Raw genomic sequence first — 24,754 nt, 5'->3', positions numbered from 1 at the left:
GGGAAGGAAGGAACTATCCCCTGATCCTGGGGCTCAGAGGGAGTTGGCCAGAATGGGACTCTCCTTCCTCCCTGGGTTTGAGAACAACCTGCCCCAGAGGGGAGCTGGATGTTCCTAGGAAGCTGGCACAAGAAGTCTGGGGCAGGCCCTGACCCAGCCCCTGCCATCTATGCTCAGAGGGAGCAGGGCTCAGAGGGAAGAGCCCTACAATGGCCAGAGGAAGGAGGGAGAGGAATGCTCAGGTAGGGCCAGGCTGTGGTGGAGAGGAACTCACAGGAGGGGCCTGGGGGAAGGGTTCTCTGCCTCTCCCCCACCACCCCCAAACCTAACTCCCTCCCAGACTCTGGCGTCTAAGGAAAGCTCTCTGAGGGCTGGGGGAGGGAGCCTCACAGCTCTTAGGTTGGGGAGGGTCTGGGAGGAGGCAGATCCCCTTTGTGAGCCCCTGCTACTTGTAGATTACTGTGCAAGGTGCTTTCCTGCTTTCTCTCATGTCCCCTGAACTCAGAAGCAGGAGAGCTGAGCCTGGGGGCAGCTCCACCAGTGCAGAAATGCTCAACCAGACCACCCAACCGCAAAGGCCTGTCCCTGCTTCCTGCGTGAACTCTCAGAGCCTCAGTTTGCTGGTCAACAAAATGGAGACAGAAAACTCTGCTCTGTCACACCAGAAGGTCCCCTGAGAGAGGAGAACAAGCCGCCTCACACAATGCTGCCCTTCGGTGTCCTTACCTCTCCAGCGTCTGCAGTGCTTTCCGGTGTAGTTCATCTTGCTTGGATTTCAGAGTCGCTGCAGGACATAGGACAGAAACAGAGCCGTGAGGGGCTGCTGGAGGGAGCCAACCCACCCCTGCCCCACCCGGGACATGGAGCTCTGTGGGGAGAGGCCCCACCGGGACCCTGTCTGGCAAATGCTCCGGACTGGTGCCCTGGTTACCGGGGGAAGGGGTGCAGATGTCCCCTGGCCCCAGCCTCCTGGCATGCACACTTCTTGGCACAACAGGTCCTTCTACCCCTTTGCCTTCCTTGCCGCATGGGCCATCCTGATCCTTCCAAAGGCCCGAGCTTCTGGAGAAAAGTTACACCTCTGTCCTGGCATGTGCCTCCCTAGGCTTCCTTACTCAGGAGGCTCCTTCTTTTCTAACCATTTTAACAAATTTCAAGTGGACAATTCAGTGGCATTAAGTACATTCACCATGTCTTGCAACCATCACTACCATCCATCTCCAGAACATCTTACCACCCGACAGTGTCTGTACCCACTGGAAACGACCTCCTCTTCCGCCGGCACACCCCAGAAACCTCTATTGCACTTTGACCATGAGGCTTCTTGCTTTAACCCAATTTACCTCCCTGGTAAATTAAATCGGCTTTAAATGCAGTAGGATACGCATCTGAAGCCTCAGCTACACACTGAACCCCCTGAGAAGCTTTAAAATGACTGTCACAGGCTCTAGTCAGAGTATGTCAGGATGCTGCTGGCAGCACCAGGCAGGGATACATGTCAGGGGTCCCAAGCTCATAGAGCAGCCCTGCTTCTAGAGGATTAAAGGCACATGGAGGGTCTCTGGACTCTGACCAAGGGACTGATGACTCCCTCACTTGACCAGGGTGTGGGGACCCCAGGGTTCCCTATCAGAGCCTCACTGACACCTCGAAGTGACCACTGTCACTCAAGAACAAAGAGCTGGCACTGCACCAGGATCTTACCCTTCCTCCTCCCTCCCTTGTGCAAGTACCAGCTGTTCCTACCTCTCGCTGTGTGGGCATCTGAAGCCCACTTCCAGGAGATGGCATTTGGGGAGTGTGGGGGGCTGATGACTATTCTGGGTTTGGCCTGGGTGGGGACCTATCGCTCCTTTTCCCTCAGGCTGCAAGGATACAGAAGGAGGTGGAGATGGTGGGGCTGGGGAGGGAATGCAGGCTCCAGGCGGCAGGAGGGGAGCCTAGGCACCAAGCTCAGGTCACGTATTTAGTAAATGCTTGCTGTGTACCCAGCTCTGTGCCATGCACCGGGGGGATTTAAAAGACCCCAAAAGATGGCAGTGGTGCTGCGGGTAAAGGTGAACCAGAACGAAGACACTGGGGGCTCAGGGCTGGTGGCACAAACGCCCCAGGAGTTCCGGGGCAGAGATCAATTGGGGCTGCGCCTTGAAAGGAGAAAGAACCAGGTTCATGAAGACGGCATACCTGAGGCTGGCAAAGTTGCAGCAAAAGCAGAAATGAACTGGGATGTGTGTGTGTGCACACACACTCGTGCACATCAGTGTGTGAGTGTCTGCGTCTGCACATGTGTGTTTTTATGTACGTCTGCACACCTATTCTAGAAGAGTCAATGGAAGTGTGTTGGGGGTGGACACTGACGGGACAAGAGGCCTGAGAGGCCATTAGGAGGCCCGAGTCACCCCGAGTGGAGGTTCCCGGGCCCCGACACTCACCGTCGGTGGCCTGCAGGCTGTAAGTGAGACCCAGTGCCAGGTAGCCCTTGGACAGGAACTCCCCGGCTTCCTCCCCAAGGTGGATCACCATCATGGCAAAGCGCTCTGCCTCTTCCAGCTGCAAAGAGGGGAGGCAAAGGTCACTGGGGAGGGCAGCTACTCACAGGCACCCAGCCTGGGACCCTTGGAACTGCAATTCCTCATACCTGACCAGAGAGGCCCAGGCGCCTTTCAGAGGCCACCCAGCCACTGAACGGAAGGATAGCTGTTTCCTCCACCTGTGACAATCTGGACCTTTTCCCTCATCCAGGGGCCTGTGTTCCAGGTCATGGGATGCTACCTTTCACAGGGAAAGTCTGCCTTGCTCCAGAGACCCCAGCTCCCCACAGCTGCTCTGAGATCCTGGACAGTCTGTGGCAGCCTGTTTCTTCACGTGGCCCCCATGGCTGTCACTGCCCTGCTCATCAGCAGAGACAGGGGAGCCGGAAGCAGGCAGGGGTTGGGGCGGGGTACAGGCCGGGCTTGGGGACCAGGCCCTGGGATAACCCACCCTGCAGAGCAGGCAGGCCGCCACGCCTTCTCCGGCTGTGAGCTTGCTACCCGACACCAGGCGCTCTAACTTTTCAGGGGAAAAAGGCCTGGGGTTGTTTTTGTCCTGGGAGCAGGAGGGACTGTTTCAGTTGGAAAGGGACCAACTGGCGCAGGTCACGTGTACACACATCTCACACACCACACGTGACGCGAACAGAGGAGCACACAGGCGGCCCTCACGAGCCCTCTGGGGCACCCACACAGCAGGCAGGGGACAGCTGGGGGCCTCAGTTGTGCCCGCTCACAGGCCTCCCAGAGGCCCCTTCCCTTCGCCCAACCCTGGAATGTCATCTGCCCACGTGGCTGGTATGGCAGTGTCACCAAGAATGATTGGTACCACCCTCAGCAAGGGATTCATACCCACAGCCCCACTGCCACCCAGAGGTCGGGGTCCCTTGTAGGAGACTCCCCTCCACCACCCAGAGGGGCCCACAAAGTTAAGCTGGGTTCTGACACCCCAGCCAGTGTGCCTGTCCCTGCCCAGGGCCACCCCCCTCGGCAGGAGAGGGACAGCTCTGTGCATCTTGTCATCTGACTGCAGGCCATAGCTGGGGGCACTGGTAGGCTCTCCTTCCCTGGAGTATTAGAGGAGCCTGAGAGAGAGGTCATTAGCTGTGGGGAGGCGAGCTGGGCTGAGTCCACCTTGAGGGCACAGCTGTGGGGAGCTATGTGCAAGAAAAGGCTGGCGGAGCAGAGAACCCACAGAACAGAGGAGTTAAAAACTCCCAAAGTACAAGAGAGGTAGAGTGGGTGAGCTGAGAGCCCAGAGAGCGATGGTGGGGGTTGGGGGGGGGGGGGGGGCTGACTCCCAGTAGCCCGGCCAGAGCCACGACAAACGCTGACAAGGGCAGCTCTCCAGCCCCCATGTGGTCGAGCTCAAGCCACTGACCTGGGCAGTGGACCGCCTCCAGGTTGGCAGACTGGTCACTGGAAGGACACGGAAGCTGAGAGCTAGGCCTACATCACCCTCAGGCCTGAGGTCTCGGGGTTCAGGAGAGGCAGGCAGCTTAGCAGACCCCATGGCTGCCTGCTGCCCAGCCTTGGTTGCCGGGAGGACTGAGGGCAGTGGATGCAGAGTTTTGCCTCCTGGAGCACGTGGCCCAGCAGGATGCAGGAGAGCTGCGGGGCCTGAAGTCAGAGCCAGGCTGAGCACTGGGCAAGACCCCAACATCCTTGGAGAAGGGAATGGCAACCCACGCCAGTCTTCTTGCTTGGAGAATCCCATGGACAGAGGAGGCTGGTGGGCTACAGTCCATGGGGTTGCAGAGTCAGATGACTGAGCAACTATCACTCACTCAAGCCCCCCTTGAGTGAGGGGGCCCCTGATAGATATGGGACCTCGGGCAAGTCACCTCCTCTCCTTTCTGTGCCCCAGAGGTCCTCATCTGCAAAATGAGGAGCTGGGGCCAACCCCTTGCCAACCCCTAACTGCTCCTCCCTACAAACCTCCACGGGGGCTTCTGCAGCACTCGGCTCTACGCTGCGCTTGGCTGGGGCAGCACAGCGTCACAGGCACAGGATGCTTGGATGAAGCACACATGGACTCTCTAACGGGGGAGGACCCCATGGGACAGGGTGGCTCTTAATTAAGGCTCCATTGTGTGGTGCTGGCCTGGGGCCACGGAAGATCCAAGAGGGGGAAACTGCCTGGCCGGGGCTGTCCTAGGAGGCCTCCTGGCAGAGGGGACAGGAAGCACCAAGGGAAGGGCAAGTGAGCAAACGGCATCTTGCCTCCTCTGAAATATGCGCAATGCTGGTGTGGTCTGTCTTCCACTGTCTTCAGGCATTGCTATGCCCCATTCAAATGGGAGCGAGCTTTTTTATAAATCACCAAGTGAAAGTGAAAGTCGCTTAACCGTGTCCAGCTCTTTGCGATCCCACAGACTATATAGTCCATGGAATTCTCCAGGCCAGAATACTGGAGTGGGTAGCCTTTCCCGTCTCCAGGGGATCTTCCCAACCCAGGGATCAAACCCAGGCCTCCTGCATACGAATTATAAATAGAACTCAGAAACCTCCTGCACTCCATGTATATACACTCTTCTCATGGCCATGTCCTTCTCCTAGGCAAATGCCAACTTCTATCTCCTGCAACCCACGCAGAGAGGGTGCCAGGAATGAAGCTCAGCGATTACTGGCATACAGGGAAAAGTTACTCTGCAATTCATGTATATCATATTCTGGATTAACAGGGCTCACCAGCCTTTAGTTTCAAAAAGTGACAACATGCATCCTTAGGTTTTCCAACTTGTGGTCCACTCTGACTCCAGGTTAGTAGCCATCCTTGGCCAGTACTTGCCAGCCCTGCCCACACAGTTTAAAATGGTCTCTGAGCGTGGTGTCAGCATTTGTCTCAAATCAAACCCACAAGGCTTCAGTGTACCACTTTTTCATGTGGCCGACAGCACTTTTGATCTCTATTACCTACCACAAAAGTTTTTTGCATGTGGAGTCAAAGTGATGATTATGAATGAAAAAAATTATATTAGTTTTATTAAATATAATATACAGTATTAATATATTTATTCATGGGTACTTTAGCCAGCCAAAGGGGAAAATGCTATCACATTAAAAATCAACAAAATCCTCAAATATATATGTATTTTAAATATAAAATATAAATACATAATGCACAATTCCCTTTCATCTAAGACAGGAATGGGAATCCTAAAACTCTTGAGAATATGGTTTTCCCACCTTTGTCTTTAAGTGTGATGAAGTAAAGTGAAAGTGAAAGTTGCTCAGTTGTGTCCGACTCTTTGCGACCCCATGGACTATACAGTCCATGGAATTCTCCAGGCCAGAATACTGGAGTGGGTAGCCTTTCCCTTCTCCAGCAGATCTTCCTGACCCAGGAACTGAATGAAGGTCTCCTGCATTACAGGCAGATTCCTTACCAACTGAGCTATCAGGGAAACCCTTAAGTGTGATAAACCCACTTAAATCCAGAATCACTCCAAGCCCCTGAGCAAGTTTTCCATGCAAAGATCAGGACAGCCTAGCAGCCAAGAACACAAGCATTAGGGCCAGGCTTCCTGAACTCAAATCCTGGCTTGGCTATTTACTGTATGACCTTGGGCAAGTTGCTTCACTCTGCTGTGACCCAGTTCCTTCTTCTGTAACATGGGGATAACAGGTTTGGATCTCACAGGATTGTGGGGAGGACTGAATGATGAAATAAAGACAGGACAAACGCTCAGAGCAATGCTTGAAGAAACCTAATCTACTATCACTATTAGCTGTGATATTAGATCTATAATTAGCTTAATTTTCCAGAATTTTTTTAAGTCTCAGTCTAATACAGGTGGCAGGTGCCATCTGGGTAGAGTTCGTGTTCCCTACAGCTACATGGACCCACTGACAAGTTAGGAAGTGGCATCAAAGACTTTCCTGGAACTCAGAGAGGAGACACCACTGCCTGCCTTCCGTCTCTGGCGTGACCCTTAATCACAGAAAAGGAGTGATTCTACACAAGGACACCAGGGTCTCCTTGCAGTCAGCTGTGCCAGGTGGGCCCACCTCTCTGACCCCTCCCCCGCCACGGTCCGCGATACACACACCAGTAACCACCCACCTAGCTGTGTCACAGTACTCACTTCTACTGTGGATAATACACTCAGATATTTTCTGTGCTATTCTCTATTCCCTTTATAAAAGGGTTCTATTTCGTAATCAAGTAGTAGGTCTCAATCTGTGATGTGAAAAGCAAATTGCTGACTGAGCTGCCCAGAGCCTGCCCATCTACAACCACCCAGCCATGTGATACCGCACTTGCCCTTCCCAATCCCCACATGCCTCCTCCTGCGGCCTCCACAGTGGACAGCTAATGGCTCTAGAGTTGTGGCCCCTGCTTCAGTAAGATCTGCTCAGGTTACAGCACTGCGCCCTCCTTATTCATGAAAATACTTCTAGGGTGAGGGGTTTTCAAAGCTTTCAACCATTCTCCTGCACTGCTTTTTTTTTTTTAATATTTATTTGTTTTTGGCTCCACGGAGTCTTTATTGCTTCAAGAGGGCTTCTCATTGTGGTGGCTCCTCTGTGGAACACAGGTTCTAGAGCGCTGTCTCAATAGCTGTGGCACGTGGGATCTTCCCGGACCAGGGATCAAACTCCTGTCCCCTGCATTGGCAGGCAGATTCTTAACCACTGAACCACCAGGGAAGTCCCCCTGCACAGCTTTTTAACACCCCTTTTAGCTGTAACTCTGCCACGACACCCAGGAGGAGATCCCCCCATCCTCCCTTGCAATTCCAGAGCAGCTGGGTGCCCACCAGAGCGTCACAGCACGGTGGCCAGCTGACAGAAGGGTTTTTCACAGCTGAGGTTGAGAGGTACAGGGCACTTAGGGGACCCATCTGAGGTCACCCCGCTAGTAAATGGGAGAACATTTTCTTAGTTTTCAACCCAGGTCTTCTGAGTCTATATCTAGGTCTTTGAGAGCTGCTCAATTCATGGCTGCCCTCTGTGGGTCTTCATTTTTCTCCTCTGTGACCCTTTGGGGAAAAGGATGTAAGAAAGGATGCAGCATTTTGATCCTTTGCTTTTGCTTTCTGTAAGTAAGGAAGTGTTCCCGTGCTTTTCCAAGTTCCTGACTATCTCCAATTCTCCTAATTTGGTCCCCGCACAGCCAGGCTCCTGGCTTGTACACTCTGCTCCTGCTCGGGCTGCCTGGTTCATCTCGAAGGCACCAGGCTGGTTGTACCCCTTCCTCCTGCCCAGGGAGCCAGAGAAAGGTCACTTCTGAGCCTGCAAAGCTCTGTTTAAACAGCACCTCCCGTTTGTCCTAAGTTGCTTCCCACAGGGTCCAGGACCTATTGTTATTTGCTCTCCCCCAAACACATTTTTTCTTCCTGGAAGTAACAGGTACTCTTCGTATCTCCACAAGCTCAAGGCAGGACAGCTGGCATTCTTTCTGGACTCCAAAACACTTAATCCATCTTTCTGAATCTCAAAAAACAAAGGCAACACCACAAAGGCGCATCCTTTCTGAGAGGCTGCTATTTCAAAGGGGCCATCACAGGGATGGTTACCATTGACCAGGCACCTCCCACGTGCTAAGCAGGGACACTGCTCAGCCCTGGGGGTCACAGCCATCCTGTAATGGTGGATGCAACTATCTCCAGGTTACTGATAAGGCACAGAGAGGGCAAATTACTTACCCAGAGTCACACAGCTACTAAGTGGGAGGCCAGGAATTTGAACCCTATCCTCTCAGCCTCCAAAGCCTGCACTCTTTCCACTACCCCATCCACCCCCTTAGGGGAAGAGGCTGAGGGACAGCACCACAGACTTTTTAAAAAACAAGCATGGCTTGCTTTTCAGTTCCACAACCTCCTCTCCTTCCACATGTGACACACACACACACACCCCCTAGCCGCCTAGAAAGGTTTTAATCTTTTTAATTAAATGAATTTGAACTAATTTTGTTTGCAGGGATATGAAAAAATATTTACAGCTCCTCTTTCTCATGCCTCGAATAACTGGCTGGGACCCTGGCAAGACACTGCCATGTTGAGGCAGGAGGCTGCCCCACCGCTGTCACCAGGTCAGAGCCTGGACACGACACCCTCCTCCACTCAGAATAAACGGCGGGACCAGTGCTCTCAACCCTGGGACATCACAGGTCCCTCTGCCCAGGCCCCTCCTCACCCACTCTCACTTGGGCAATCTTGCTCTCAGACCCAGCCCGGAGCATCCCACACTGGCTCTGGGCATAGGGACATTAGCCCTAGGCATAAGGACAGGACATGAAGGTAACAGGTGCCCCACCTCTGGGCACATGGCCACCTAGTCTGCTTTCACCCAGCACAACTCATTTTTCCAAGTCCCAGTTTCAGCCTCCCTTCCTGCAACCTGGGCCAAACTGTCCACCCCCAGATCTCCATCCCCTGCTCATGGGGCTTGGCTGGGCCTGCTGGGGGCTGACGTGAGTCAGAAGAGACATGAAGGAAGGAGACGGAGGTGGCGTCAGACGCCTTTCAGGATCTGTGCTTGCCACCCGCACCAGCGCCCCTCTGCCTGCCTGTCAGACCCTTTCTTCCTGCTCATAGCCTTGAGGACAGAGAGCGTGGGCCACCCTTCCCGTGGTCTCCTAGGAGAACAGGCTGCCCCTGGCCACCCACAGCCTGCTCTCGGCCCAGCACCAACCCAGGGAGCAAGCAGGCAGACCCGTGAACCAAATGTAGATTTCCCACACCTGTCCCTCCCGGCCGGCTGGAGCCAAAGTCAATCTATATTTCTGAAAACCTACTATGTGCAGGGTTCTTTGTGGGAGCAAAGGGCTGAGGATATGAGACACAATATGTGAAGAAGCTTCCTGTTTAGATGGAAAGGCAAGTACCATACAAGGCAGAACTCCTTGCCAAGTAGGATCCATCCAATCAGCACCCGGCATGAACTCTGGGCTGCAGTTTCAAGAAAGAGGAGAGAGAGTTCCTGCCTTCAAGAAACATATGCAACAGGAAACGCAATGCATCATGCTAAGTGTCCAAGGCAGGTATAAATGGGGCTTTAGGGAAGGTACGAGAAATGAGGTTCCAGAGCAAGGAAGGCTGCCAGGAGCCCACCCCAGCCCTACAGCAGGACCACGCTCTAGCCTGGACCTGATTTAAACTCTAGTTCAAACCGGCCCCCAAACCCAAATATGTTTTTCAGCCAAGGTTAAATGGCTCACTCACTCTTCTCCCCATTTCGGATGTCAAGTCCGCATGCTGAGGTTTCCTTTTGGGCTTTTCTATTTATGTTGTCATTGATTACTTTGCTCCCAACTCATCTGATTTCAATTTGGACTGATTGGATCCTAATTTTATTACCATGTAATCTGAATGCACATAATTACTGTCATTATACTGCTAAGGGAAACAGCTCCTCCGCGGTGGGAAGACCTAAATTTAGGGCTTCCTGGCAAGGGCGGCACTGCCTGGGTGGACCCACAGCCGTCTCAGAGCCGGCAGCCCCTGGGAGCACAGATGCCCTCCCCACCCACCCTTGGCGAGGTGGGTATTTGGGCTTCATACCAGGGATGCACTTGAGGCCCCTCTCTGGAGCCTTGGGAACACACAGGGCTGTGAGCTAGGGGTCAGCGAGCCCACGCTCTGCATCCTCTGGCTCACATGACCACCCGCCACTGCTGTGCTCAGCCTGGGTCCTCACTCTGCTGGTACCCACATGCCACCCAGAGGGGACCTTGTCCTCTAGGGTGGACGATGCCAACAGTCTCCCGCAAAACACTGGGGGGACAGGCAACTTCCCCAGTAACCATGAAGCCGAGGAAAGCAAGCTGGGATGGAAGGGACCACCTCTGAGCCCCATCCAAGGCCCTCTCCTCCTGGAGGCCTCCTTGACCTGTCCAGCCCTCTCCTGACTTTCGTCATTTATACCACACGACAGTGAAACTCTTACCCCCCTCATCACGCTGCCTCCTCCAAATGCTGAGAGCCTATTACAGATCAGTCTTACAGGACGTCATAAAGCCTGGGGCCAAAAGCCATGCTTTCTCCTCCCCCATCTCCCACAGTCGGGTGGGGCCAAGGCAGGGCCATACTCACACGTCATACACGGGGACCCGAGGACCAGGGAACAGAGGGAAAGGTGCTGCTCCCCGCCCCCACCCCCAATCCGAGGGAGCCAGTCCCTGCAGCAGAGCCAGGGTCAGGCCCACTGGGTGGGGAGGCGGAGGCCCTCTGAGAGGGTCCTCAGCATACTTAGTGGGAAGGGTTAGAACGCAAAATCTCCCTCCCCAGAGATGGAGGGGTTGGAGAGGCTGCTAATTCTGAAGCACCTACCAGAGGCACCTGGAACCTAGCCCCTGTTGCTCTGGAACAAGCTGGGCACCCGACAACAAGGGCAGGCAGGGGTGTCAGGACATCAGGAATGGGAGGGACATGTATGGAAGAAGCTCCCTCTTTGGGAGACACTGGGCCAATGAAGGAACTAGGCTTATTGAGCTTGAAGAGAGATGTAGGTGGGGCTGAAAGCCAACACGTGGGAGAGACGCTGCACTGTTCTAGTTGCTGAAGAGGGTGGAAACAGGACGGCCTGGACGTAGGAGGCTGATGTGGGAAGCCAGGAACGTGGGCAAAGGAGCTTCCAGCGAGAGCAGACAGCTGGGCAGAGGCACCGCTGCAAGATCCCCCAGGCCGAGAGCAGCAGCCAGGGAGCCAGGATGAGGGGAGCAGCAGGCGAGGCCTGGCGCTCTGGGTTCCTGGGCCAGGGCTCCTTCCCCACTCCCCCTGCTGACCTCCTAGAGGGAAAGTTGCTGTGGGGAGAGGGCGAACGCTGAGCTTGTCTGTAGTTCAGCCGCCTCAGCAGAGAGTGGTAAGCAGGCAGCTGAGCACAAGGCAGGGACTGGGTGCTGGAGTCCAGAGGGAAGGAGGTGGCTGACAGAGAGACCACCCTCCCATCCAGCACAGAGCTGGTTCCGACTCTGAACGGTGGGCTAGCCCAGGTTAACTCCAAGGTCCTGCTCATTTCCCCTGTGCTGGGCAGGTGGGGGGCACCCTGTCTTCTGACTCCACATTTGGCTCCCTGGAGAAAGTCAAGGCTAAAGCACAAACCTGACACCATCCTGAGTTGGGGGATGAAGGCTGGAGTTTTCAGAAGCCATTCTCCACTCCCCCACCCCTTCCACACACAGCAAGACGCACCCACCTGCTGCCACCCTCCTGTAGGAAGCTGCCAGGACCTGGGCCCTGTGACCGGAATCACTCACCCAATGCAGGGACCCGATGCAGACCTTGGCGGCCATCAGGGGCACGGTGGGGTCCGAGGGCCGAAGCTTCACGCACTCCCGCAGCAGAGACACGGCATAGGATGACTGCAGGAGAAAGGGCGGCAACATGGTCACTCATAGCCCTGGGTTGCAGCAGACTGGGTGTTTCATGCCTTCAGTGGGGGCATCTCCCAAACGGCCAGCCCCTGCCCTGCACCCCTTTCCTCCCAAGCCAGGAAGAGGCCCACTGGAAGGACCCCAGGCGGTGGTGGCAGGCAAGTCCCCCCGGGGCTGTTTCCTCATCTGGAAAATAGAGGCTGTGACCCTTGCCAGAGGTGATGTAACAAGAGCTAAGGAGAAAAAATAGGGAAACTCTTCAAAAGGAATTCACATGTGAACCACAGGAATTTTAGAGGTAGAAGGAAACTCTCTCAAATCTCTGAGAGGTGATAAGGTTTTACAGGTGATAAGAGGAAGACACACCCACATGGAGACTGGCGGGAGCAAAAAGGCTGTCAGGAAAGAAGCCATGGAGACGGGGCCACAGACATGCTGAGGATGGCCAAGTGTGGTCAGTAAAGCCCAGCCCACAGGCCGAATGTGGCCCTCTGCCTGCTTCTGTAAATAAAGTTTTATTAGAACTTGGCCACACCCATTCAGACGAGTATTGCCTACAAATGCTCTCATGATGCAAAGGCAGAGTGGAATAGTTCCCACAAAGACTGTTTGATCTACAAAGTAAAAAATGTTTACTCTCTGACCCTTTACAGAAAGTCTGCTGACCTCTGTTCTAAGTGCTTTATAAATATGAAGTCATTTATTTTTCACAACTCTCCTATGAGGTAGGTTGCTATTGAAACCATGTAACTCAGATTGGGGCTTGAACCTATGGTCTTTTAACTGAGATCACACACCTGGTTCTCAGGACCTAATGCAGCTCAGGTTCTTGATGTCTCATCACAGAAAGAATTCAGTGACAGAAACAAAGTGATAGGTAAGAAGTGGATTTATTTAGGGAGAAACACACTCCACAGAGTGTGGGCCAGAAGAGAGAGCGCCCTTGAAATATGGCACAGTCAGTTTTTATGGGCTGGGTAACTATAGGCTAATGAGTGGGAGGATTATTCCAACTATTTCATCACATCCTAAAGGCTGTCCCTGCCCCCTTCCCTCCTGTTTCACTCTGTCCCTATTTACAGATGAGGAAACTGAAATGCAGAGAAGTGGTGTGTTTGAAGCCACACTGACTATAAATGGCTGAGCTGGGGTTTGAAGAGTTTGACTTTAACCACTGTCCTATCCTGCCTACCTTGGCCAGCGAGGAGGCTTCCGTCTCCCTCCTACACACGCATGTGCACGCATGTGTGCACATGTGTGTAACTACAATTCCCACAAGCTGGGCCCTACTGTTGGCCCAGCTCGCCACCATTAGTTAGCTTCATCCTCCCTGGCTACTTCAGAGGCCCCGTGAGGACATGGGGACTCTGTGAAGGCTCCCTGTCCACAGCACAGTACAGAGACTAGTGGACACAGACCTGGGGCCCCACTGGTCTGTGTCCACCCTGGGACCCCGCCTTTCTCTACCTGCCTTTCCTTTCCCCGCAGAGAAAGGAGAGCTTTTCTCAGCCCAGATGTGACAGACTTCCCTGGGCTCTGGGCTCAGGCTTATTAGGCTGATTTCAGGTGTCTCAGCCTCGGGCCTGCTCCGTGTCAAGCGTGGCACTGGGAGTTGTGGGGTCCCTGCTGGGAGGGGCAAGAGACCCACAGAAAGGCTGGGTGGAGAGGACAAAGCCCCGCACCACTGCTCTCTCAGGAAAGAAGAGGGTAAGAGACCAAGAGAGTGTTAGCATACGACCAGCTGGGAGGCTGGGGGCCTGTGGGGCAGGGGGATTCTCGGTGTGGGCTGTGGCGAGAGAGGCCAGCGAAGGGCTGGCAGGAGGTGCCAGGCCACCCCCCTCTCCCAAAACCCTCTCTCTGGAGGCTGCTCCCAGCCCCTCGCTGTGGCCCCCTCTGCCCCACCCCGAAGCAAGCCCTTTCCCTTTCCCTGGCTGCTGACCTCAGCATCCCTGAAACCCAGACTTCTCTAACCCTGACCCTCCATGTCCCACCCCGACCTGGACCAGGAAACACTGCTATTTAAGGAGCCATCTGAGGACTCCTCAGTCAGAGCTGCTGGCTCTTTTTTTTTTTTTTCTTTTTTTGTCATGCTGGTTACCTAGCAACACAGCCACTGAGGAGACCAAGAGAAGAAGCGACCTAAATCATGCCAGGGAACTTGTCCTCTCTTCCTGCAGGTGGAGGTGCCGGATATACTCATATCCGCTTGGCCTCACCTTCTGCACACAACTGCAGGGACAGAACCTGGATTCCCACCTTAGGCTCCTGGCAAAGGACAAGGTCTGGCTATTCTTCCCAGGGCTGCATGGGCCAACCAGGCAGGCTGAGCTGGTGTGCAGGGCTCCTGAGGGGCGGGGATGGAGAGCCTGCATCCAGACCAATCTCCTGCTGCACTAACCCAGGTGTAGGTGTGACACAGCCTGTGGGGCCTCACGCACGAGGCACTCACTGATCACTCCAACCTCCTGCCTGTAAGCCCATTCTTGTGTCTACCTTCCTGTTCTGGGAAGGAGCCAGGCCATGACACCAGCTCCCCAGATTCTGCGGTGTGCCAGGCTGCGTCTGAACCTCTCTGAGCCTGGCTCTTTTCAGTAAGGGGGTTGAAGACCTCGTAATTCCCAGGTTGGTGTGACACTTTCTCCTGAAACGGGGGCCTTCCAGGAGCATCCCCAGAAATTAAAGCTAACATCTGAGAGCAGTGCATTCTTCTGAGGAGGGGTCCCCAGCTTTCCTCAGCATCTCAAAGTGGTCCACGACCTACAGAAGGGTGGAGACCTAGCCCTGGGCCTCTCCTCCCGGACCATACTCAGACTAGAGGCTCTTTCTCTGTTTCCTCGAGGCAGAAAGAAGCTGTCAAATGTCATCATCAGCTACCTACCCAGGCTCCATACAAGCCCCAGCCCCCTTCTTCCTCCCCTTGGCCTCAACCCATCTGTGTTCTGAGCTCCCTCTGACCCTCAACAAGACCCTGCTGAGCACACAGCCAGGGTACATCATGTCATGACTTACAGGATGCCCTGTGAGGTGGCCAAGATGATGAGGGAAGGGGAAGAGGCTGGGAAGAAAAACACTTGGCAAGGTAACAAGGGTGCAGAGAAGGCTCCTGCTTGATTCTTGGCTGTACTTCTCCAGCCCCTTCCCACCTGTCAGAAGAGGCACTTGCTCTTCCCCCATCCCCACCAGAACCTGGTGAGCATAGCCTCCTTTCGGGGGGTGGGGTGGGGTGGCGGGGAGGGTGCTGGCAAGCCCAGGAGGACCCTCCTTGGAGACGACTGCAGGGCTAGAAGAGCAGGTGGCACAAATGGCTTGGGGGTGGCGGGGGAGGAATTCCCTCAGCCCCACAACTGGGCTCTGGGTGTTTATAGCTCTTGGAACGATCTGTGAGCTCAAGCCTCCTTACTTCCTGCATTCGTAGCATCCTCAGCCCCAACACCCTCAGCACCCAGCTCCGGAAAGGTTTTCCTTTCATGTCACTGCTGAGAATAGAGGCTTATGTAAGTGTGATTCTCATGGGAGGGAAAACCAGTGGGTGCAGGGACAGGGCTTGGGGAGAGGGTGGTGGAGGGCAAACACAGTTCTGGAGACCTGGATAAGGTCAGCCCTGCTCCAGGCAGGACTCCTCCTGACCACCCCAGCACATCCACCTCGCAGAGCACCCAAAACACTTCCTTGGGAGAAGGGGGGTGCTCTGCTCTACCCTTCAACCCCTCCCTCCTAGGGAAGTTCTGGATTTGCAAGAAGGTCCTTCCTGCTGCCACACTCCCAGACGAGAAGAGATGCAGCCCCCAACAGAACACCGTTCCCCTCGCTGGGAACCCACGTCCATGCCTGTCTCAGGCAATCACACCAACCAGCTCGCAGGCAGAAATGCTGCAACGCCCCGCGTGTGCACACATACTCAGAGAAAACCATCCACAGATTCACACCTATACACCTGGCCCCGTCGTAACTCCCAGATAAGACATCAGGTTCACCCTGGGGTCTGTGGGCCACCCTTCGTGCCCCTCATTCCCTGGAGATTACCATCCGCTGCGGGACAATATTTCTGAATCATTGCCCCACCCTTTGCCAGCCTCTGCGAGGGACTAGTGGAGAGCGGAGCCCCCAGCCCCCTCTGAGGGGGAGTGTGCAGCCCCCAGCCTGCCCTGGGCCTTACCTTCCCGCAGGCCACCATGGACAGGGCCACCTGGTACCAGAGGTGAAATTCTCCAAATGCAAACTTCATGGCTCGCTCCAGGCACTGCGAAGAGGGAGTCGGTCAACACTTTCCCTTCAGGGGTCCTCTCTGCCCTGGCCCACCCACACCGTTCCAGGGGAATCACTGCTCCAGCCACTTGCGCTGGAGGCAGCCAGAGCTCACACCTGGTTCCTGCAGAGGACTCCAGGGGCAGCCTGTCTCTACCATCGCATGCTGCGTGTCCTTGCACAAGCTTCTCACCCTCTCTGGCCCTGGGTTCCCTCCACCGTATCATGTGAACACCACATCAGGGCGACAGTAAAAAGCGCATGAAATGAGATTTGTGACAGCGCTTTCAAAATGTGAACATCCAATAAAAATAATAGTTGACAATTCTCACTATTATGCCTGGCACCATCCTCAGCTTTCTACATGGACAAACACATTTACTCTTCCCAACAATTCACTGAGGCAGCTTCTCTAATTACCCCCATTGCACAGATGAAGAAGCTGAGACTTGATTGATTTGCCAGAGTTGCAGGGCCAGTAAGCAACAAACTTACTGACTCTGAAGCCCGTGTACAGAATGATGCCCGAATGCACAGGCTTCCTTCTGCTCTTCGCGACAACCATCAAGAAAAACCATCTGCTCCCTGGCCCTCTTATCGGGGCCACCCCAAGTCAGGGGCTGTCCGTGAGACCTGACAGTAACCAACAGGAGTGGTTCCCGGCGACAGAGGCAGAGCCAGCACATGAGGCCAGGATGTACCGTATGGCCCCAGTCAGGCGGGCCGGGGACAGAGGTGAGGGGCACAGGGCCACACACAGGCACCTGCAGAGCTCAGTGGCCTGGGTCTCCCATGCTGACTCAACACACTCCCTTGCACCCGGGCAGAACCACCTGACCAGGCCTCGCCCTCCTCACTGGCGAACTTAAGAGACCACTTATCTCCTGATACTAAAGATGGTATCTTCTGGAAGCGCCTCCCGTGATGCCTTGGTGTAAGCAAGGGCTCGGCAGGTGTCACTGCCCCTCCTCTCGGGAGCTCTCCCAAACATGTGGACAGAGAATCTGCTGCTGAGAGGGCCACCTAAGCCCAGGGCCCTAGAGCCACCCTTGATCTCAGCTTGGATCTGAAAGCTCAAATATGTGCACATGCCATTCACCCTGGGTGCCGGGGGAGAGCAGGAGGGACGGGCAGCTCTGTGCCCCTGGTCCTCACATCCTGGAGCGGGACCATCCCCTGGGTCCAGCCCATGGAGTGCTGCCCCAGTAGGGTCTGCCCAATACAACGGGGGTGCCCATTCTAGAGGGGGTGGGAGGGGGATCCAGGCTCCCAACCACTCTCAGCTCAGAACCCCTCCAGAAGAGGCAGTCACAGAAAACCAGCATCACCTCCAGGGGAAACGGAGGGGTGGATAATTATCCTCTTGGGCTTCGCTATATAACACCACGTGCTCTTTCAAAGGAAAAAACACATGACAACATTTGAAAAAACAGATACACTCTGCCAGTGAAGGGCAGCCCCTCTCTGCGCTGGGTCTCCTAAGAACAGAGCCGGACCTCTTGGTGGCGGCAGGGGAGGGATGAGGAGGGGGTTGTACCTCGGAGAGCATGACATACTGGCCCCGCCTGCCCAGCGTGATGCTCAGCAGGTCATAGATGGCCGCCGCATTCTGCAGGCTCACGGCCCGGTCCTCCTCCTGCTCCGGTGCCCGGCTCAGCACCACATCCCGAGTGGCCTGTGGGGAGACACGGTTTAGAAAAGAGTGAGGACAGAGAATAAACAGGTGCCTGTCTTCACAGGGCCCCTGCCTCTGAGGCCCAGTGACCTTCACCCTTTCGCTGCTGACCCAGGCCACACTCCTAGAGCCAGCCAGAGCCTTTCCCCACCACCACGACAGCAAGCAAACCCTCTACCTGTAGCCCAGGCTGGGGTGATGGAGCAGTCCTGAGTCCCTGCTCCTGATTTTATTCAGTGTTTTATTCTGCAAGCTGTCCAACCTACAGAAAAGTTGCAAGAACAGTAATACAAGAGCAGTAAACCCAACTTGGTAATGTGGATCACAGTGGCTTTGACTCTCTAGTAACAGTAGTAGCAGCAGCAGCAGTAGTTATGGTAGCCAGTTAGAGCAACTTGAACTTTCATCCCTAAATAGGACACTCTTTCTATAACCACAACAGAAATGCCAAATTCAGGAGATGGAACACTGTCCCCTCTATCTTCTACGAGCAGCTCATATTCAGATCTTGCCTCCCGTCCCACCGATGCCTTCATGGAAGAGCCGTCATGCCAGGATCCAACCCAGGATCATGCTCTGCAAGTGGGCACCAAGTCTCTTGTGCCTCCTTTCACTGTTAGGAGTCCCGTGGCCCTCCTCTGTCTCCAGGACACTGGCATTGCTGAGAGGACAGGCCAGCTGTCCTCTGGGACAGTCCTTGTGTGTGTAATCATCCACTCACAGGACAACCCTCAGATAACACTGGGAACTGACAAGATTGGGGGCGGCTCTGCGGCTTGACTCACAGGACTAGAGTTTGGGCGGTGGCCGCTCCGCGCCCTTTTCCTCTGAAGGTGCCCCCAAGTTCCTCCGATAAGGACCCCTATACCTCCTTCCCATCATCCCCATGTCCGGCCCAGACCCTGTCCCTGACTTCTCACTATGGAACTCTCCTCTGTCCTCAGAAACTTCCCCACAACCCAAGGTCTCTGTGCTTGGCATCCGGCACCCAGGAGTCCAGTAGCTCAGAGTTGCCAGGGACTGCTCTGGGAGGGGAGGGGCAAGAGAAAACGTGCTTTAGGAGTGGGCGAGTCTGCACAATTTAAAGGAGGAGCTCTGTAAACCCAAGCTAGAAATCCCCCCATCAGGAACTGGCGACCCACTTGTTCTGTGGCCTGTGGTCCCACCCATTCTTGTACATTCACATTCTGGGGACAGCACTCAGGAGAAGCTAAACAGGGGTCATGGGGATCCTGACAGGGTTGGGGGAAGGCTAGGAATGCTCTGGTCCCCCTGTGTCTCCTCCAATCACACACACACACACACATTCTCTCTCTCTCTCTCTCTCTCTCTCTCTCTCTCTCTCTCTGAGGGCTGTGTCTGAGCAGAAGCAAAGCTGGGTTCTGGGCAGACGCTCCCACTGGCTGCTCCCAGCGTCCTCCCTCCTCTTGCCTCCTCTCCACCAAAGGGGTCCCTTCCCAGCACCCCCTCCCTCTGTAGAAAGGGCTGAACCCCCTTTCATGAGTCGAGACTCACTCTCCTCTACTACCCCACAAAGGACCTCAGACCCAGGGACTTGACCTCTTTGACAGGATTAAAAAGACCTCCTCCTGACCCTTAAAACCCAGATCCTGTTGGTCAGGTTCAAACAATGTGTCCATAGGTGGTCCTCACAACTTCCTTCCATGTAAGACTACTATTGCCTCCGCCAGGGCAGGGGTTGGGGCTCCCAAGGGTGATGGCTACAGAGGCAAAAGCTCAACGGTATTTGGATTATAGGTTCTGGACATGTCCCACCGTGCAGGCTTGACGTGCATTCCCAGAGGCTTCTAGAAGCCAAAATGCCTGTAAGACCCAAGGACGTGACTCACTCGTGGGGGCTTTTCAGTAAGGCAGCCCAATGGCCTTGATGGGGCTGCTCCTCTGGGCACAACAGGCCAGGGCTGTCCACTACCCTGATGGGCACAGACTGCCCCAGGAGAGGGTGCTGCGGATGGAAGAAGATCCCCAGAAAGGTTGAGTCCCAGTGCCAGCCTGGTAAACAAGAGCCGCTCAGATGCCAAAGGGTTAAGTGGAGAGGGAAAGTGCCAAAGAAATCCCCCTCCTTCCCAGTGAAATCCACCCACACAGGCACTAACAGGAAGAGAAGAGATTCTAAGGACAGCCTTGGCAGCAGCTATTTCACCAAGGAACACAAAACCCACTCTGTGCCCAGCCATGGACCTGCCCACTCCTCCACCTCCAGCAACTCCCCAGCTCTTGGCCACCCAGGGTGGGGGCTGCCTCTATGGTGGGATGGGGCCCGGAGGTTTGGAGCTGAGAGGCGGGGAGACACAGTCCCTGCTCTCAGGGAGGGGCTGTGGAAAAGGACCCAGTCTATTGTAGGGGACAGTAAGCAGTAAGCTTTGGTTGGCCTGTCCTCCAGGAGCACCCTGCCAGACCCCCACTCCTTTCTGTGGCTGCGAAGGAGCCCTATGCCGCTGGCCAGCTTCTCTCCACTAGCTCCCAGGTCCTTCCCTGCAGCTCCCTCCCCTCACCAAGGCCCATCTGTGTTCTCAATTTGGGGACCCCTTCCTTCTGCTGCTCTCCCTGACTTGTCTTACCAGGTGAGGTTGCCCACCTCACATCCTCTCCCAACCCTAGGCACACACCCGGGCCCCACATGCTCCCCTTGCTCATTAGTTCTCAGGGCAGGAATGCATCTTGCTCATCTCTAGCCTGCCAGCCCCAGCACAAGCCTGCACACAGCACTCTCAAGTGACATCTGAAACAGAAAGATTCTGGCCCTCATGTGGAAACTTCCTCCTGTTGCCCTAGACCCTGACCTTTAAGAGAACAGTGTCTCTGAATGTGTGTGGTTGGTAGGAGGAAGGAGTGGACTCCTAAGCTCTGGGCAAGCCTTAGGTTAGAAGGACAGGAATGGATAAGGGAACCACACAGCATCTCCCCTGTCTGAGGACTCCCTCCCACCCCAACACGGAGACAGTAGGAAAGGCATCTTCCCAGGGGTCCTCAGGACTTGGCACCTGTACCAAGAGGGAAGTGTGGTTACCCAAAGGAAACCCAAAAGCAGAAGTTTGCAAGCAGTTGCTATGGTTTTGGGGCAGGGCTGCGGTGAAACACTCCCGGGTTTGCAGGGCAGCTGGGTAGCATGTATATGTAACCATGACAACAGGGTGGGGTGGGGGAGAACCAGAAAAGAAAAAAGGAAGCCACAGTTCGGGGCGGGGGTGGGGGCGCTGGTGACAGGGTGAATTCACATGCAGCTCAGGGACCAGAGCAGGCCTCGGTGCACAGGGCCTCAGACCTTCTGGGGTCTTGAGTCCCCACCCAGGGTGCCCTAGCTGCCCTGCTCCCTTCTCCTCCACTGAGCTCCCTCCTCCTCCACTGAGCTCCCTCCTTCAGGCCACAACTCTGCGCCCAGCTCCATCAGCTGCCTGCCTCACCCTTGGCCCCCTCACATACTTCCCTTCCACCATTTAAATGTCCTCACAAGGACGTCCTGCACGTCAGATGCAGTGACAGTCATGAACTGTATGGAAACTAAATGTTCTTCTCATCACCCCACTCCTTACTAGTCTGGGATAATGACAGGCTATTCTGTTTTCCCCTGCAAAACCTCAGGCTCCTCCACTTCGGGGGGTGCCCTGCTCCTGTTTACTTCATGCACTTAATCCCAGGCAGGGCTCATCACCTGTGCCAGCTCCTAGCCTTGGACCCTCTGCTCTGCTGTCCTTCCAAGGGGCAGTCTCCCCAGACCAAGCAGGTCAGAAGAGGAAAAGTCAAAGAAACATGCTCTTCCCACCCCTCCATCATCCAGTGTGACCCACTGTGGCCTTTGGATATGTACCCATGAAGCAAAATCACGCCTTAAGAAAACACCCACAAGGGCATGTCTTCTGCCCCAGACGGACCAGCGGCGTGACACCTCAGACAGGATGGTCCTTGCTCAAACGGCCACCCCTCGTGTGGGTGCCACGCATTTTAGAAGCTGAATTATCACTGCCATGATCTCATACTAACCCCATGGAAGGGCGGGATGAAACTGCCGGTGTTCCCTTTACAGATGGGAACTTGTGCGAGGAACTTTGCTAACTTGTGCGCGGTCTCCAGGAGTTAAGGCTGCACCTCCGACAGCCAGTCTAGGACAAGCTTCTACTGCCCTAAGTACCTGCGGCCCTATGGGCTTCTTGGCCAGCCCTGGTCCCCAACCTCTGTTGGCCGCAGGGCCACAGACAGCCCTGACCACAGACAGCCCTGACAGCCCCATTTCTCCTCTGATCCTGGACACAAGCAGGGTAAAGGGAAAGGGAACTAACTTGTAGAGTCCTTTGTGAGTATTATCACATAATGCTGACAATGACCATCCCCTATTCTATTGTCCTTTTTATCAGATGAGAAAACGGAGGTCCAGAGGGACCAAGAAGAATACTCAAGGCATACAGATAGGGGGTTGAGGACCCAGATTAGAACCCAGACATTCTGACTTTACCCCAAGTCGTCCCCTGCCTCCAGGTATCTCTTAGGAAGAATCCGCCAGCCCCGCCCACACCAGCAGAGGCCCTGGGGTGGCTCTGCTTGGGAAGCACCAAAGCAAAACATGAGGCTGGGCTTCTCACTCAGGTCTCAGGGGCTGCTTCTCAGCAGAGAACAAGCTCCCTGGACCACATCAGCCCCGTTCTCAGCGACAGCCTCTCGGCTGGCCATGGACCCCGCCTCCGGGCCTGCTGCTCACCCCCCACAGCCATCCCCCTAGAAAGGAGTCTCCCTCCCTGGAGGACACAGTCACATTCTGCTCCTGCTGTGCCCCCCACCAGCAGACATCGTTACCACTGGCTCGAGAGCCGCCAGCCCACAGAACCGAGAAATAACATGTTCTGTGCCACGTATCATCTACACAGGATCCTGGCCAGGCCCCTCTCAGCCCCCTGCTTCTGCAGCAGAAGCTTTCCTGCCAGCGAGGGTGCGAGGCTCTCCCATCTCCACTGCCTCGAGCATTCTGAGCTGGCAGTGGTTAACAAGCCCTTTCCCCTCACAGCCTGCAGCACACAGGGCCTCATGTCCGAGAAAACCAGGTGCCAGAAGCTGGAACAATCTGTGCTCATCTGCGGAGTTCCAAATGGAATCAAGTCCGGGAAGCACTTTTTAAAAAACAACAACAACAAAACTGTATCCTCAAACCGGTTTATCATCCAACCAGAACTGAACCTAAATGTTTTCTAAAATTACTGAGTCAGAACCAGGTATCTATAAGGATAAAACAAAAACATGTTGGCCACCCACAATGTACCGGGCATCTTGGTGTTCATTTTTGTACTTCATCCACCCAGTGGAGAAAGAGATCTTATTGGTCCCATTTTACAGATGAGAAAACAAGAGAATCAAGGAGGTAAGAACCTGTCCAGGCTATAAAGGTTGTGAATGGCCAACTCAAGATTCAAATGGCTGGCTGCCTGCCTTTGGGCATGAGTGGCAGTTAGTTTGTTGACCTCAGGATCCCAGGCCCCAGAGACTTATCCACCCACCCACCCTCTCTTAACCCAAGCCTTGTGTTCTTTCAGTTCCCAGGAGCCTGACAGCAGCAGCCACTTCTCCCCCAGCTGAAAGAAACAGGGGCTTGAGTTTGCTATAACACATTTTCATGCCTGAGATCAAGATTTTAGAAATGACAGAGTCCCTCTGGTTATCCAGTGAGAAAATCAGGCTGATTTTGACACATGGTTTTTCAAAAACCAGAATATGCATTTGAGGTTCAGCAGACTGAGCTAATTCCTTCTGACTGGGGGGCCAGGCCCTCCTCCGGGTCCCTAGATGCATGTTCCACTAGGTAGGAGGACATCTGGGACAAGGGCTGTGGTTTAACTTGTCATCATTCTGTCACCAGTGCTGAGCACGCATGCCACATCATCACTGCTCAGACAAGACTGGATGGATGGAGGGTGGGTGGGTGGATGGATGGGTAGGTGGGTAGGCATTTTTAAATGCCCTTTTGGCCCCCCAAATTCAAATCTGAGTACAAAACACAAGTCTCCTTTAGCCAGTTGTAACTCATGTCCTATGCATTTCTATGATAGCATTTGTACGGTTCCTATTTATCTCTTGCAAGACAAGGGCTCCCCTATTCATTCTGATCGCACTCAGCCTGCCACAAAAACCATACCTATGTTACCAGCCCTGCACTCAGACAGAATACTCCTGTGAGTTCCAGATCACAAAACAGGGGCCGAGGAAACCTGCAAACACCCTTTCCTGAAGCAGCTGCACCGGGGACCTGGAGGTGGAGAGCTGTGATGACTCTGCCTCTTGGGCTGGTTTTGCTGGAATAGCTGTTGCCGTAGCCTAGTGAGTCCTGTAGGGATTGGGATAACCCAAGGAGCCGGCAAGGCAGCCATCTTCTTTAGAAGTTTCTCCTGACCACCTCCAGCCAAACCCAGCCAGCATTAAAGGGAGATGAGGAAAATCCTGCTGGTACATGGAGGTCAGGCTGAGCCTCAGGTGGTCAGTTAAGGGGTCAGAGCAGGAACATGGCAGGGGTGCCCACAACTGATGGAGAATGTGACCTGTGGGGAAGGAGGGGGTACATCTAGGGCAGGTGAGAAGTCAGGGGCAGTCTGGTCACTCTGAGAAACCACTTGGAGCCACAGTGGTCAGATCCTGATCCCCAGGTGGAAAACCCTCAGATGAGACATCAAACTACTTCCATCGCCAACACCCTCTTCCAGATGTCTGAAACTTCTAGATGTGTGACAGGCTGGGTGTGAGGAGGAGGAAACCAACCAGCCAGCCTCGAAGAGTGCCTCCTCCCAGCCATGAAGAGTGCCTCCTCCCAGCCATAGAGCACGTCTTCTGCTGCGCATGCCTCAGGGAATTCCCACCACATCCCCACCACGTCGCCTGTGCAGGCCAGTGAGCCACATACCCTCCCTCAAAAGGGAAAGAACTGCTGGGAGGGAAACCACCTCGGCTCCAAGCGTGGGTCACATTTTAATAAAAGGCCGTTTTCTA

General features: G+C 54.7%; 1 protein-coding gene across 3 annotated transcripts in view; it reads right to left on the bottom strand.

Moving 5' to 3' along the window:
- The window catches only part of TTC7A (tetratricopeptide repeat domain 7A), a 123,347-nt gene that overhangs the window by 45,292 nt on the left and 53,301 nt on the right, over positions 1 to 24,754 (bottom strand). For all 3 annotated transcript variants that reach the window (XM_061432275.1, XM_061432276.1, XM_061432277.1), the window contains 5 exons: positions 17,633 to 17,770; positions 16,007 to 16,090; positions 11,734 to 11,838; positions 2,433 to 2,550; positions 727 to 784 (listed from right to left, as the gene is read on the bottom strand). In XM_061432275.1, coding sequence (XP_061288259.1) covers positions 727 to 784; positions 2,433 to 2,550; positions 11,734 to 11,838; positions 16,007 to 16,090; positions 17,633 to 17,770 — 503 coding nt within the window. The remainder of the gene's footprint in view (positions 1 to 726; positions 785 to 2,432; positions 2,551 to 11,733; positions 11,839 to 16,006; positions 16,091 to 17,632; positions 17,771 to 24,754) is intronic.

This window comes from Bos javanicus, chromosome 11 (genome assembly GCF_032452875.1).
Source record: "Bos javanicus breed banteng chromosome 11, ARS-OSU_banteng_1.0, whole genome shotgun sequence".
In the NCBI taxonomy this organism is placed as follows: Eukaryota; Metazoa; Chordata; class Mammalia; order Artiodactyla; family Bovidae; genus Bos; species Bos javanicus.
The sequence above is the reverse complement of the archived record's forward strand: the minus strand, read 5'-3'. Positions and strand labels throughout refer to the sequence as shown.